This window comes from Chrysemys picta, chromosome 2 (assembly GCF_011386835.1).
Source record: "Chrysemys picta bellii isolate R12L10 chromosome 2, ASM1138683v2, whole genome shotgun sequence".
NCBI lineage: Eukaryota > Metazoa > Chordata > Testudines > Emydidae > Chrysemys > Chrysemys picta.
The window spans coordinates 493,972-508,599 of record NC_088792.1 but is presented as its reverse complement, the minus strand read 5'-3'; the positions used below and the strand labels follow the sequence as shown (position 1 = coordinate 508,599).

General features: G+C 65.2%; 1 protein-coding gene across 3 annotated transcripts in view; it reads left to right on the top strand.

Annotated features, from left to right (window-relative positions):
- AGAP3 (ArfGAP with GTPase domain, ankyrin repeat and PH domain 3) overlaps window positions 1–13,812 on the top strand; it is a 222,994-nt gene extending 209,182 nt beyond the window's left edge. For all 3 annotated transcript variants that reach the window (XM_065586493.1, XM_065586492.1, XM_065586491.1), the window contains 5 exons: window positions 7,636–7,790; window positions 8,344–8,434; window positions 8,756–8,978; window positions 10,144–10,399; window positions 12,191–13,812. In XM_065586493.1, coding sequence (XP_065442565.1) covers window positions 7,636–7,790; window positions 8,344–8,434; window positions 8,756–8,978; window positions 10,144–10,399; window positions 12,191–12,409 — 944 coding nt within the window. In that variant the 3' untranslated portion in view covers window positions 12,410–13,812. The remainder of the gene's footprint in view (window positions 1–7,635; window positions 7,791–8,343; window positions 8,435–8,755; window positions 8,979–10,143; window positions 10,400–12,190) is intronic.
- The last annotated feature ends 816 nt before the right edge of the window (window positions 13,813–14,628 follow it).

The following is a 14,628-nucleotide window of genomic DNA, read 5'->3' as shown; positions in this document are numbered from 1 at the left end:
TGTCTGCTTCTCCGTATGACCCCCTCATCCCTGTGCATGTCCCCCGTCCCATCACTGTGTGACCCTCGGTCTGACCCCACCATCCCTGTGCACACCCCACGGCCCCCGCCCCACTGGGTGCCCCTCGGTCTGACCCCACCATTCCTGTACACACACCCCGCCCCACTGGGTGCCCCTCGGTCTGACCCCACCATTCCTGTACACACACCCCGCCCCACTGGGTGCCCCTTGGTCTGACCCCACCGTCCCTGTGCACACCCCACGGCCCCCGCCCCACTGGGTGCCCCTCGGTCTGACCCCACCATCCCTGTGCATACACCCCCCCACTGGGTGCCCCTCGGTCTGACCCCACCATCCCTATGCACACCCCAGGGCCCCCCACTGTGTGCCCCTCGGTCTGACCCCACCATCCCTATGCACACCCCACGGCCCCCGCCCCCCCACTGGGTGCACCTCGGTCTGACCCCACCATCCCTATGCACACCCCAGGGCCCCCCACTGGGTGCCCTCGGTCTGACCCCACCATCCCTGTGCACACCCCCCGCCCCCCCCCCCCCCACTGGGTGCCCTTCGGTCTGACCCCACCATCCCTGTGCACACCCCACGCCCCCCCTCCCCCCACTGGGTGCCCCTCGGTCTGACCCCTCTGCACACCCACCCTCGTCGGGTCCCTCCCGAGGCCGGAGCTGACGGGGTCCTTGGGGGCTGGCTGGTGGGGACATGCTAGCTGGCAGGGGAGGGCGCTGTTGGCCCTGCTGGGCCCGGGGCGGCGGGAAGCGCAGGGGAATCTCCGCGTCCATGCCTGCTGCTGTGGTTCTCCCAGAGGCTTGTCTCGGCGGGCGGAGGGGCCTGTTCCCGTTGTACTAATACAGGTTAGAATATTGGGTTTAATGAGCTGCAAAATGAGGAGGCAGCGAGCTGACATTTACGAATGGCGCCTGCATCCTTCTCTTCCCCGACGCCTGCTAATTTGTTGATATCCCAAACACCTCATCACGATACAATGATACAGTGGCAGCTTGCAAACAGGCACCCCGCGGCTCCTTCCAGCCCCAGCCACGGGCCTGCCGTCTGCCCCTGCTGCCGGGCCTGGGGCGAGGGGCGGGCTGCAGCTCGGCCTCGGCTAGGCAGGAGTGATACTGTCTGAGCAGGGGCCGCTTCCCCTGCTGCCAGCCAGGACCCGGCACTTCCTCTCCTTCCCTCTGCACCATTGGCCCTGGCCCCTTCCCCCAGGGCAAGGCGGAGGGAGGGACGGGTGAATTCGGGGAGGGTCCTGAAGGAGGAGGGGAGGAGTGAGGCACTGGGGGTGTTGGCCCAGTGGGCGAGGGCAGCGGCATCTCGGAAGTGGATTCTGCTCCAAGACGCAGCACTTGATTCTGGGTGTGCTGTGGGGGATGCCACCCCGTGCCCCAGGGCCCTATGCCCAGCGTGCTTTGGGGGATGCCACCCCACACCCCCAGGGCCCTATGCCCAGCGTGCTGTGGGGGATGCCACCCCGTGCCCCAGGGCCCTATGCCCAGCGTGCTTTGGGGGATGCCACCCCGTGCCCCTGAGGCCCTATGCCCAGCGTGCTTTAGGGGATGCCACCCCGTGCCCCCAGGGCCCTATGCCCAGCGTGCTGTGGGGGATGCCACCCCACACCCCCAGGGCCCTATGGCCAGCGTGCTGTGGGGGATGCCACCCCACACCCCCAGGGCCCTATGGCCAGCGTGCTGTGGGGGATGCCACCCCGTGCCCCCAGGGCCCTATGGCCAGCGTGCTGTGGGGGATGCCACCCCGTGCCCCCAGGGCCCTATGGCCAGCGTGCTGTGGGGGATGCCACCCCGTGCCCCTGAGGCCCTATGTCCAGCGTGCTGTGGGGGATGCCACCCCGTGCCCCTGAGGCCCTATGCCCAGCGTGCTGTGGGGGATGCCACCCCGTGCCCCCAGGGCCCTATGCCCAGCGTGCTTTGGGGGATGCCACCCCGTGCCCCCAGGGCTCTATGCCCAGCGTGCTGTGGGGGATGCCACCCCGTGCCCCCAGGGCTCTATGCCCAGTGTGCTGTGGGGGATGCCACCCCGTGCCCCCAGGGCTCTATGCCCAGCGTGCTGTGGGGGATGCCACCCCACACCCCCAGGGCGCTATGCCCAGCATGCTGTGGGGGATGCCACCCCGTGCCCCCAGGGCTCTATGCCCAGCGTGCTTTGGGGGATGCCACCCCACACCCCCAGGGCCCTATGCCCAGCGTGCTGTGGGGGATGCCACCCCACACCCCCAGGGCTCTATGCCCAGCGTGCTGTGGGGGATGCCACCCCACACCCCCAGGGCCCTATGCCCAGCGTGCTGTGGGGGATGCCACCCCGTGCCCCCAGGGCTCTATGCCCAGCGTGCTGTGGGGGATGCCACCCCGTGCCCCCAGGGCTCTATGCCCAGCGTGCTTTGGGGGATGCCACCCCACACCCCCAGGGCCCTATGCCCAGCGTGCTGTGGGGGATGCCACCCTGTGCCCCCAGGGCTCTATGCCCAGCGTGCTGTGGGGGATGCCACCCTGTGCCCCCAGGGCTCTATGCCCAGTGTGCTGTGGGGGATGCCACCCTGTGCCCCCAGGGCTCTATGCCCAGCGTGCTGTGGGGGATGTCACCCCGTGCCCCTGAGGCCCTATGCCCAGCGTGCTGTGGGGGATGCCACCCCACACCCCCAGGGCCCTATGCCCAGCATGCTGTGGGGGATGCCACCCCACACCCCCAGGGCTCTATGCCCAGCGTGCTGTGGGGGATGCCACCCCACACCCCCAGGGCCCTATGCCCAGCGTGCTGTGGGGGATGTCACCCCGTGCCCCTGAGGCCCTATGCCCAGCGTGCTGTGGGGGATGCCACCCCACACCCCCAGGGCTCTATGCCCAGCGTGCTGTGGGGGATGCCACCCCACATCCCCAGGGCCCTATGCCCAGCGTGCTGTGGGGGATGCCACCCCACACCCCCAGGGCTCTATGCCCAATGTGCTGTGGGGAGTGCCAGCTTGCTCTGCGGGTTGCCCCCCTGCCTGCCGAGAGGTGGTTGTGTCCTGCATGCTGCGGGGTGCTGCCCCCGCAGTCCAGAAGAGAGGGTGCTTAGCACTCCTTGCGCCTGTGCGCACTGGCCCCAGCGCAGTGCCCTCTGCTCCGGGGGAGGGGGCACTGTTCTCATGCCCACAGCTGCTTCAGTGTAGCTCGCCCTGGCCAGTGCCAGGGAGCCCCCAGCTGTACTCTGTGCTTGCGGGCATGCCCGGGCGGAGGGAGAGCTCTCCGGGGTTGTGCTCTTGCACCGCGGAGGGCAAGGCCCTGGGGTCAGTGCAGTCAGTCAGGCCCAGGCAGCTCCCCATTGGGAACCAGCCCAATCCCGCTCCTTCTGTCACCCCCAGCCCAGAGCTGGCCCTTCCTTCCTGTGCCCCCTTGGAGGGCCGGGAGCCCCAAGACCTCCTGTTGCTGCAAGATGAGCTCGATCCATCCTCCTGCTGCCTCCTCTCCCCAGCCCCAGGACGCTCTGGGAGCTGGGCTATCCCACCAAAGGAAGGGAAGTCTGCGCTGCCTGGCTGGGGGGGCTGGTCCCTCTACCCCCGTGCTGACTACTTGGTGTTGTGGGTGCTTCCCTTCCCCAGGGCTGGCTCCATGGGGCTGCGGGGCTTACCACAGGGACTCCCAGGGAGCTGTGCTCGACTCGGTGACATGCGTGTTAATTGCGTGTGCCGTGTGCGCCCATCCCGTGCCCTTGCTAATTTCACTCTCAGCTGGAGGACTTGTTGCTGGGCGGCATTGGAGATGGGGTCAGGGGGTTAACGCACATTAACAACGGCAGGTCCCGCCACGCTCTGCTCGGCAGCTCTGCACAGTGCTCAGTCTTCAAAACCTCATCAAAACCTCATCAAGAGGCAGAGAATTGCCTTGTTCATTTCCACTGCCCACTAATTCTAATGGAGCTGGTGTAATACACTCCCACTAGTCCTGCTCTCAGTGTGAGGGGCTGGTCCCTGGGACAGCCGCTGCCCCAGCCAGCTAGGGGAGCCCCCCTGCCCCACCCCCAGCCAGCTAGGAGAGCCCCCTCCCCGGGGCTTACTGCCCCACCCCCAGCCAGCTAGGAGAGCCCCCTCCCCGGGCTCGCTGCCCCACCCCCAGCCAGCTAGGGGAGCCCCCCTGCCCCACCCCCAGCCAGCTAGGAGAGCCCCCTCCCCGGGCTCGCTGCCCCACCCCCAGCCAGCTGGTAGAGCCCCCTTTCCGGAGCTCACTGCCCCACTCCTGATCCAGATGGGATGTGGTGGTTCAGGATTGAGGGGCACCAGTAGAGCTGGGGTGGGAGCCCAGGTCAGGAAGAACAGGGGGGCTGTGGGTCAGGCATGGGGGTACCAGCAGCATGGCACCCAGGGTGGGGAGAACAGGGGGGCTGTGGGTCGGGATTGGGGATCGCCGGCAGCGCAGACCCAGGGTGGGGAGGACAGGGGGGCTGTGGGTTAGGCATGGAGGCACCGGCAGCGCGGAGCCCAAGGTGGGGATTGCAGGGGGGCTGTGGGTCAGGATTGGGGATCGCCGGCAGCGCAGACCCCAGGGTGGGGAGGACAGGGGGGCTGTGGGTCAGGCATGGGGGCACCAGCAGCGCGGAGCCCAGGGTGGGGATTGCAGGGGGGCTGTGGGTCGGGATTGGGGATAGCCAGCAGCGCAGACCCCAGGGTGGGGATTGCAGGGGGGCTGTGGGTCAGGCATGTGGGCACTGGCAGTGCGGAGCCCAGGGTGGGGAGAACAGGGGGGCTGTGGGTCAGGCATGGGGGCACTGGCAGTGCGGAGCCCAGGATGGGGATTGCAGGGGGGCTGTGGGTCAGGTATGTGGGCACTGGCAGTGCGGAGCCCAGGGTGAGGAGAACAGGGGGGCTATGGGTCAGGAGCCAAGCTGTCCCCATGGGGTCAGCACACGGGCATTCCCCTGGGAGGGGGCAGACTTGGAGCATGGGGCCCTGGCAGTGAGCTGGCACCAAACCGGGCAGTTCAGTCCTCTCCAGTAACTGTTCTCAGCTGAGCGGGGTGGGGGTGTTCCAAGCCGCCGGAGCCTGAGGACTGGCCCGGAGCCGAACACCTAAATTCTGTTCCTCTTGGATTCGAGTCTCTCACAAAAGTGGGCTGTGCCGATAGAGCAAAGCAGGCCCCTGCCCGGGCAGGATGCTGGGATGGGTCAGGCAGGAACCCAGATCTGGAGGGAAATGCCCATGGCCATGCTCGGAGGGGTAGCAATAGCGCCCCCGGGGGGACAGCATGCGAGGCAGGAGAGGGTTCCTCCCAAGGAGCCCTGGGCTAGGACAGGCGGCTCCTAGGCCTTGCTTACACACACGAGTGCTAGCCCTCTGACTTACACCTCGGCTGTGGGTGTAGCTACCCCAGTGCAACGGGCTAGGAGCAGGGAGACTCAGCCATGTGCGGGACGGGGTAAGCTGTCTGGGTGTGACACCCCTGTGAGGGTGTAGCTACCCCAGTGCAAAGAGCTCAGAGCAGGGGGCTCGGCGGTGTGAGGGACGGGGGTAAGCTGTCCGGGTGTGAGGCCCCTGTGTGGCTGTAGCTATCCCAGTATGAAGGGCCCGGCGGTGTGAGGGACGGGGATAAGCTGTCCGGGTGTGAGGCCCCTGTGTGGCTGTAGCTATCCCAGTATGAAGGGCCCAGCGGTGTGAGGGACGGGGGTAAGCTGTCCGGGTGTGAGGCCCCTGTGTGGCTGTAGCTATCCCAGTATGAAGGGCCTGGCGGTGTGAGGGACGGGGGTAAGCTGTCCGGGTGTGAGGCCCCTGTGTGGATGTAGCTACCCCAGTACGAAGGGCCTGGCGGTGTGAGGGACGGGAGTAAGCTGTCCGGGTGTGAGGCCCATGTGTGGATGTAGCTACCCCAGTACGAAGGGCTCGGCGGTGTGCGGGACGGGGGTAAGCTGTCCGGGTGTGAGGCCCCTGTGTGGCTGTAGCTACCCCAGTACGAAGGGCTCAGCTGTGTGAGGGACAGTGGTAAGCTGTCCAGGTCTGAGATCCCTGTATCTCAGTTTCACTGCGGCCACACTTGGCCTTGGCCTGGTCTAACTCTACCAGTAAAGTCACATCCTACCTGCCTTAGGAGATCGATATGGAGCCGGCCCCATATGGCTTGTCAGGCCTCAGCTCCGCTGCGGCTTTTGCAATGGTGCAGCTACCAGATGGACGAGCTCCTCCACCCTCCCGGCCCGTAACTCCCAGTAGGCCCCCGGGCGGGAGCAGCTGGGATGGTGGCCTGTCAGTACCCAGAAGCAGCCTCCCCGCCCTCGCCAAGACCAGCCGTTGTCCTGTGCCATTGTCCTGCCCCTGGGGAGGTGCAGAGCCCTGGGTTTACCCTCCCGCCGGCCCGGGGGGGAGTGCCCGTCACCCTCCCACATTTACCCTCCTGCTGCACTGCGGTGGCTCGGCACTGCTGATTGGTCTGAGAGGCATCACAGCAGAGTTTCTGAGCTGAGTGGGAGCCCCATGGATGGAGAGAGCCGTGCTCCCCAGCCCCCGCCATGGCGGCCTTCCCCCGGGCTGTGGCTGAGGGCTCTTGGGAGACCGTCGCAGGCTGGAGCTGGTTGTTGCTTTGCGGTTCTCTGCCTTGGATGTGTGTAGGACTGCGGTGGTGGGGACCTGCCGTTGCTGCTGGTGCCCTGGCTGGAACCCTCTCTCCCAGGCTGCGAGGAGGGGTTGTGAGCCTCACCAGCAATGCAGAAGTTGAGCGGGAGTGGCGGCCGGCCCCCCTCTTTCTCTGGGGGTGTTCTGCACAGCTGAAGTGTCCCATTTGCCCTTTGGGGGAGTCAGCTCTGGCTGCAGCTCATGGGGTGGGGGCCGAGGACAAAGCAGAGCGAAGGCCAGGGGGCCCCATCACTTCCAGACCTGGGGCTAGCAGAGCCCTGGCCCGCTCCAGGCCCAGCCCCTCAACCTGCCCGCTGGCTCTGGAGCTGCGCAGTTGGCTCCCTGCTTTTAATAGAGAACTGGGAAGGCACATTATGGAGATGAGGGTGTTATTTGCATAACGCTAATTAGGTAATTACAAATCATTTTGCTATGAGCTGAAGCGTGTGCTGTGACATAACGTTTATTAGTCATTCCATTCGGGCCCTGCGTCGTTCAGTCGTTTGCTGCACTAACTGCTCAAGTTGGGCAATAACCGGCGAACGCTGGCGTCCGGGTGCAGAGATGGGACACGTACCCCGTGTGAACTCAGGGGGTGAGTGGAGAAACACCCACCCCGGGGGGGCCCTGCGGAGAAACCCTCACCCCAGCACCAAGGAGTCCCTCAGCAGGGCCGCCCCACCCCTCCACACACCCACCAGGGAGACCCTGAGCAGAGCCTCCCCCCCTCCCCCCCCACATACCAGGGAGACCTTCAGCAGGGCCCCCTCCCGCCCTCCACACACTCACCATCCCTGAGTACATAAGAACGGCCATACTGGGTCAGACCAACCAGGTGCCCCAGTTGCTGAGTCGCCGTGGCGGTCAGATCTGGATGCCGATCTCCTAAGAGAACATGGGCCGGCACAGTGACCCCATCACACACACAGCCCCGGGCTGGTGCAGTATCATTCTCCCCCAGCCGGTGCAGTGACCCCATCACCCCCCCGGGCCGGCGCAGTGACCCCTCCCTTCTGTTCCAGAACAAGACGAGTCGTTCGAGTTCATCATCGTGTCACTGACGGGCCAGACCTGGCTTTTTGAGGCCTCGACGTCCGAGGAGCGGGAGCTGTGGGTTCAGGCCATCGAGAGCCAGATCTTGGCCAGCCTCCAGGGCTGTGAGAGCAGCAAGAACAAGGTGAGGGACCCCCTCCCTGCCTAGGCTGACAGTCGTCCCACTGTGCCCCACCCTGCCCTGCGTGGGCTGACCCCTGCCCACCACGGTCCCTCCTCGCCTAGGCCCCCCCATCAGCGCCTGCTCCACTCACCCCTGCGCAGGCCAGGCCCACCCCACCCAGGCTGCCCCCATGCACCCCAGCCTCACCCTGCCTGGGTTGGCTCCTGCCCCACCTGGCTCAATGCCAGCCCCACTGCATCCCCACCCTGGTAAGCGTGTGCCCCATTGCGGTCCTGCCTAGGCCACTTCCTGTGTACCCTCCACACCACCAGGCCGGTGCCTGCCCCCCTGCACCTCCAACCCTGCCTGGGCTGGCAACACTCACCCAGGCACTCTCCTGTCCCCCGTGCCCTGCTTTGGCCGGGACAGCCCCCCAGCCCCCAGTGCTGTCTGCCCATCGGAGCGCGGCCCTGGCAGCTGCCCGGCGGCTGGTCTTGAGGACAATGGGAGTGGAGACAGGCCCGGGGGGATAGCCAGCCCCTAATGACTCGGGGGTTTGCCCTTCCTGTTCCAGGCTCGGCTAGGTAGCCAGAGCGACGCACTGGCCCTGCAGACGGTCCGCACTGCACGTGGGAACAGCTTCTGCGTGGACTGCGACGCGCCCAGTGAGTGACGCTGCCTGAGGATGGGGCCCTCCCACCCTGCCCAGGGAAGGGGGGTTTGCGCCCCACAGGGCCTCCCACAGTGCCCCAGGGGCCTCACTTCCCCATGGGATCTTACTGCCCAAGGGAGGCAAAAAATGTGGGTCCCTGGATCCCTGTGGGGCTGGTGACTCTGCAGGTTTGGGGGGGACATGTGGGTCCTGGCTAGGCTAGTGCCCCTGGGGGTGGAGGACGGGCTTGTGGGTCCTGGCAGGGCTGGTGGACGGGCTTGTGGGTTCCTGGGGCCTCGGCTAACACCCCGCACGCTCGCCTTCCACTCTCCAGACCCTGACTGGGCGAGTCTGAACCTGGGCTCCCTCATGTGCATCGAGTGCTCTGGGATCCACCGTAACCTGGGCACCCACCTGTCCCGGGTGCGCTCCCTGGACCTGGACGACTGGCCTGGCGAGCTCATCATGGTCATGACGGCCATCGGCAACGCGCTGGCCAACGCTGTCTGGGAAGGGGCGGTGGAGGGCTATCAGAAGCCGGGCCCCGAGAACAGCAGGTGAGGCGCTGCAGTGGGGAGCCCGGGGTCAGGGGTGGCCCGTGGGCAGATGGGGGCACTGGGAGGCAGCCCCGGGGATCTGCAGCTGGGAAGCCCTGTTGGCCCCCGGGGGCGGGTGAGTCCGGCTGGCAGGTGCTGTAGCTGCCCCAGTGCCGGCTGGCTGCGGAGTGGAAGGGGTTAACGGCGACAGCTTGCCGGCGCCTGCCTGTGGGTCTCAGGGGTGCGTCCCTTTCAGGCCTTGTCTGTCCCTATCGGAGCGTCTCTCCTGTCACTCATCCGCCACCCAGACAAGAGCCCATTCTGCGCCTTATCAGCGGCTCGGCGCGGGTCAGGGGGCAGCGGCAGTGAGCATGCTCCGCGCGGGGTATTGATCGCCGCCTGCCAGATGCAGATGGATAGAATGAGAGCAGATAGCAGGGCACTCGGCTCGCATCGATCTGCCGGGCCCGACGGCCCCAGGCGGGCCCGGCCGGCGGCTCTGCCTTTGTCTGCACCAGGCGCGACGGCAACCGCGATAACGCCGCCCCCTGTGGCACTGGGCAGCTCCACGCAGCAGCTAACCTTTCCCTGCCGCGGGCCGCGGCCCAGCGCGATGGAGACGCTCCGGGGCCCGCGCCAGCAGGAGGGGCATGAGAACAGCAGGATGCATGTGCACACACGAGGCGGGAGTTCCGAGCGGGGAGGGGCACGGGCACGAGAGCTGGGGAGAGGGGTGCACGGGGCACGAGAGCTGGGGGGCGCGTGGGGCACGAGAGCTGGGGACGGGTGCACAGGGCATGAGAGCTGGGGGGCGCGTGGGGCACGAGAGCTGGGGACGGGTGCACAGGGCATGAGAGCTGGGGGGCGCGTGGGGCACGAGAGCTGGGGCAAGGGTGCCCAGGGCACAAGTGCCAAGGTGGGGGTGCACATGGGGCCAAGAGCCAGGGAGGTGCATGTGGAGCACAAATTCTGGGGAGTGTATGTGAGGGGCACAAGAGCTGGGGGTTGCACATGGTACACAAGCGTGGGGGCATGTAGGGCATGAGGGACAGAGGTCTGCACTTGGGGTACGAGGGGTGCTGCACAGTGTAGGGGGCACAAGTGCCGGGGTGGGCGGGGCACAAGCCGCCCCTGCCATGTGGTTCCCCGTGACACTGGTGCCCCGGTGAGGGGTCCCTCCCTGCAGGGAGGAGAAGGAGCGTTGGATCCGGGCCAAGTATGAGCAGAAGCTGTTCCTGGCTGCACTGCCGCACTCGGACGTGCCCCTGGGGCAGCAGCTGCTGCGGGCCGTGGTGGAGGACGACGTGCGCCTGGTGGTGACGCTGCTGGCCCACGGCACCAAGGAGGAGGTGAACGAGACGTACGGGGACGGGGATGGGCGCACGGCACTGCACCTCTCCAGCGCCATGGCCAATGTTGTCTTCACGCAGCTGCTCATATGGGTGAGGAGAAACCCCTCGCTAACCCCGGTTCCCGGCTCCGATCCCCTCCGCCCCTCGCTGACCCCGGTCCCCCAGCCCCTCACTGAGTCCGGTTCCCGGCTCTGGTCCCCTCACTGAGCCCGGTTCCTGGCTCCGGTCCCCTCGCCCCTCGCTGACCCCGGTTCCCGGCTCCGGTCCCCTCGCTGACCCTAGTTCCCAGCTCCGGTCCCCCCCACCCCTCGCTGAGCCCCGGTGCCCCGGCTCTGGTCCACCCTGCCCCTCGCTGACCCCAGTTCCCAGCTCCGGTCTCCCCGCCCCTCGCTGAGTCCGGTCCCCCAGCTCCGGTCCCCTGCCCCTCGCTGAGCTCTGGTCCCCCAGCTCCTCACACCCAGCCCCCTGCTGACCCCAGTTCCCAGCTTCTGTCCCCACACCCCTCCCTAATCCCGGTTCCTGGATCCTGACCCCCACCCCTCGCTGAACCCCCTTTCCCAGCTCCTGACCCCCAGCCCCTCGCTGATCCCCCAGCACCGCCTTTCTGCCCCCTCCCATTGTTGATCTCCCGCACCAGGCCCTTTCTAAGTCCCACAACTCCCACGATTTCCTGAAACCCCACGTGGGGGTCCCCTTCCTGACCTGCCCCCATGTGACAATGCGGTTCTGGCGGAACCCAACTGAGAGTGCCAACTCAGGACAAATTGCTCAAACAGGGCAGTTACAGCCCAAGGCTGGGGTTTTTCCACCTCTAAGGCAAACCAAACCAGCCAGACTAAGACTTCGGTCTCACCCCACTGGCTAACCGCAAGTCTCACAAGCAATCTCCTTAGACACTCCAGTTTCTCAGTATTCCCACCAGTGCCACACGTTATGGGGACAAATGGTTATAAAAACCAATACCCCAGTAAAAGAAAAAGGTTCTCCTGATCCCAAAGGACCAAGCCCCAGACCCAGGTCAATATACAAGTCAGATCTTACCCACAAATCACGCTACTGCCAATCCTTTAGAATCTAAAATCTAAAGGTTTATTCATAAAAGGAAAAAGATAGAGATGAGAGTTAGAATTGGTTAAATGGAATCAATTACATACAGTAATGGCAAAGTTCTTGGTTCAGGCTTGCAGCAGCGATGGAATAAACTGCAGGTTCAAATCAAGTCTCTGGAATACATCCCCAGCTGGGATGGGTCCTCAGTCCTTTGTTCAGAGCTTCAGTTTGTAGCAAAGTTCCTCCAGAGGTAAGAAGCAGGATTGAAGACCAGATGGAGATCAGGCATCAGCCTTATATAGTCTTTTCCAGGTGTAAGAACACCTCTTTGTTCTTACTGTGGAAAATTACAGCAAAATGGAGTCTGGAGTCACATGGGCCAGTCCCTGCATACTTTGCTGAGGTACAAGGCGTATCTGCCTTCTCTCAATGGGTCCATTGTATAGCTGATGGTCCTTAATGGGCCATCAAGCAGGCTAGGCAGAGCTAATCTCAGCTTGTCTGGGATGTCACCCAGAAGCATAGCATAAGTTTGCCATACAGACAGTATAGAGCCAATATTCATAACTTCGACTACAAAACTGATACACACATATAGACAGCATAATCATAACCAGTAAACCATAACCTTGTCCTAGACACCCCATTTGACCCCCTTTATACAAGATTTGGGTGCCACTACAGGACCTTGGTTGCAACAATGATCTATATGGTCCCAGTTTATGTCAATAACGTCACACCCCACTCGCGTTGCGTGGCTGTCCCGCCAGCAGCCGCCCGGTGCTGCCTGGCACTGACCGGCTGCCCCTGGTGTGTTCTCTCCCTGCGCAGTATGGGGTGGACGTGAAGAGCCGGGACGCCCGTGGCCTAACGCCCCTGGCCTACGCCCGGCGAGCTGGAAGCCAGGAGTGCGTCGACATCCTCCTGCAGCATGGATGCCCGAGCGACAGCTCCGTCAGCACGCTGACCCCCAGCCTGCCCCGTCGCAACACCAACAACTCCTGCTCGGCGTCGCCGGCCGAGCTGGGCTCCAGCCCCAGTGTCCTCTAGCCACCCTGCTGGGCCGGCCTCCCACTCGGAGCCGCGAGACCGTGGGGGGCTCCCGGCCCCACCAGACACTGCTGCTGGTGCGGGGACCCGCTCTCCCTGCCTTGCCGGGGATCTCACAGAGTACTGGGCCTGGCACGGTGCACCCTGTGGCCGACGACACCCCAGGTGAATTGCTCCACGCGCAGAGCTGCCCTCGCAGGAGAAGGGGCTCCCCTGCCTTGCACCCCCACCTGTGTGGGGAGGCAGTTCCTATGCACCCCCCTGCCCGGTACAGAGAGACAGTCCTTCTGTGCCGCCCCGTACACAGATACAGTCCCTCTGTGCCCCCCCCCCCGATACAGAAAGACATTTCCTGTGTGCCCCCCCCCCCGGTACAGAGAGACATTGTCGTCCCCCCCGGTACAGAGAGACATTTCCTGTGTGCCCCCCCCCACCCCCGGTTCAGAGAGACATTGTCGTCGTCCCCCGGTACAGAGAGACAGTCCCTGTGTGTGCCCCCCCACCCGGTACAGAGAGACATTTCCTGTGTGCCCCCCCCCCCCCCCGGTACAGACAGTCCCTGTGTGCCCTCCCCCCGTACAGAGAGACATTTCCTGTGTGTGTGTCCATCTGTCCCATCCCCCCCCCCACACACAGACATTTCCTGTGTGCCCCCCCCCGGTACAGAGAGACAGTCCCTGTGTGCCTCCCCCGTACATAGAGACAGTCCCTGTGGCCCCCCCCCCCCCCGGTACAGAGAGACATTTCCTGTGCACCCCTGTGCTCCTCACCCGGTACAGAGAGAGAGTTCCTGTCTGCCCCCACTGCCCCCCCACGCCCCGGTACGGACAGTCCCTATGTGCCCCCGCCCCCACCCTGTCCGTACATGGAGGCAGTTCCCGTTCACCCTCCTGCCCCCCCACGGGTGCCAGGCTCGGGGCTGCGGGCATGCTGGCTGGCATCACTGTAGGACGGATCCCAGCTCCGTGCTTTGGCCTTGCTGCTTCCTCTGCCTGCAACTGCAAAGGAATCGCTCTCCTGGGCATCCGCGGCCCCTCGCTTGCAAGCAGGAGAGGAGAGGAGAGGGACTGACCTGCTCTGGGACCCTCCTGGCTGTGTCTGTTCCCCTGGAGACTCCCTGGCCTTCCCCACGGCTCCGTGCCCAGCTCCTGCTGCCCTGCCAGGGGGCTGGCCTCCGGCTGAGCCTGGGGAGGGGAGACGGGTTCTCTGGCGGCCTGGCCCAAGCCCGCACCACGTGCTGGGCCCGCAGGCTTGGGACACCGCTTCTGGGGCGGCTCCGCCGCGCATGTATAAAATGTACATTGGAAATATTTATATGGACGCGCTGTAAATAGTTTCTTTGCCCTGTGTGTGTGAACTGCAGCCCAGGAGATAACGGCCAATAAAGCTCCTTCCTCCTGCCAGCCCAGCCTCTGTGTGCCACCCCCAGACATTCAGCCCGGCCTGCAGCCCAGGGAGCCCCTGCCCCCACTGGCCTGATGGGCTCGGGGCCTGGCCAGCAGCGGCACCGGGCCCCCAAGTGCTGCGGCCTGGGCTTGTCCATCGCGCTGGGCATGGAAGGGTGCAGCCGGGAGGCCTGGCACAGGGGCGCGCCAGGTGTAGGTGCGGTGAGCAGGCACTAAGGGGCCTTTTGCGAATGCCACGAGCCCCCCCCCCCCCCACTGCACAGGCAGGGCTGTGGGCTGTCACTGCACGGCCCTGATTGCACAGCCCAGGAACAGGCAAACACCCGGGCACGAGGAGCTGGGGCTGGCCCAGCGGGATGCACCATCTCCGCGGGAGCCAGCAAGCCCAGGAGATTCAAACACCCTGAACTGGGAACGGACGAGCAGAGCGACGGGAATGGTCGTTACGGGCCAGAGGTCATCAAGCACCCCCTAGACTCTGGAAGTGCCGGGTGCGGCCCTCAGCAGCCAGTCGGGACCCTGGGTAACGGGGGCGGGGGAGCTAAACCCAGCCCTGTGATTGGGGGAGCAAGGCACAACCCGGCAGGAGGGGAATAGGAGCAAATGGAGGCGCTGCTAGCCAGCCGTAAGCCCGTCCAAGGGCTCTAGGTGGCAGGCAGGGGGCCCACGGGGTCACTTTGGGAGGTGGGGGCCTCACAGCTGGGCCTTACTTTGCCCAGGGAGGGTAGGAGATGGTGGCCCCAGAGCGATGAGGCAGATGTGTTGGGCTGAGGCGGGAGGATCGCCCTTCTGGCTGCTAGCACTAATGTAACT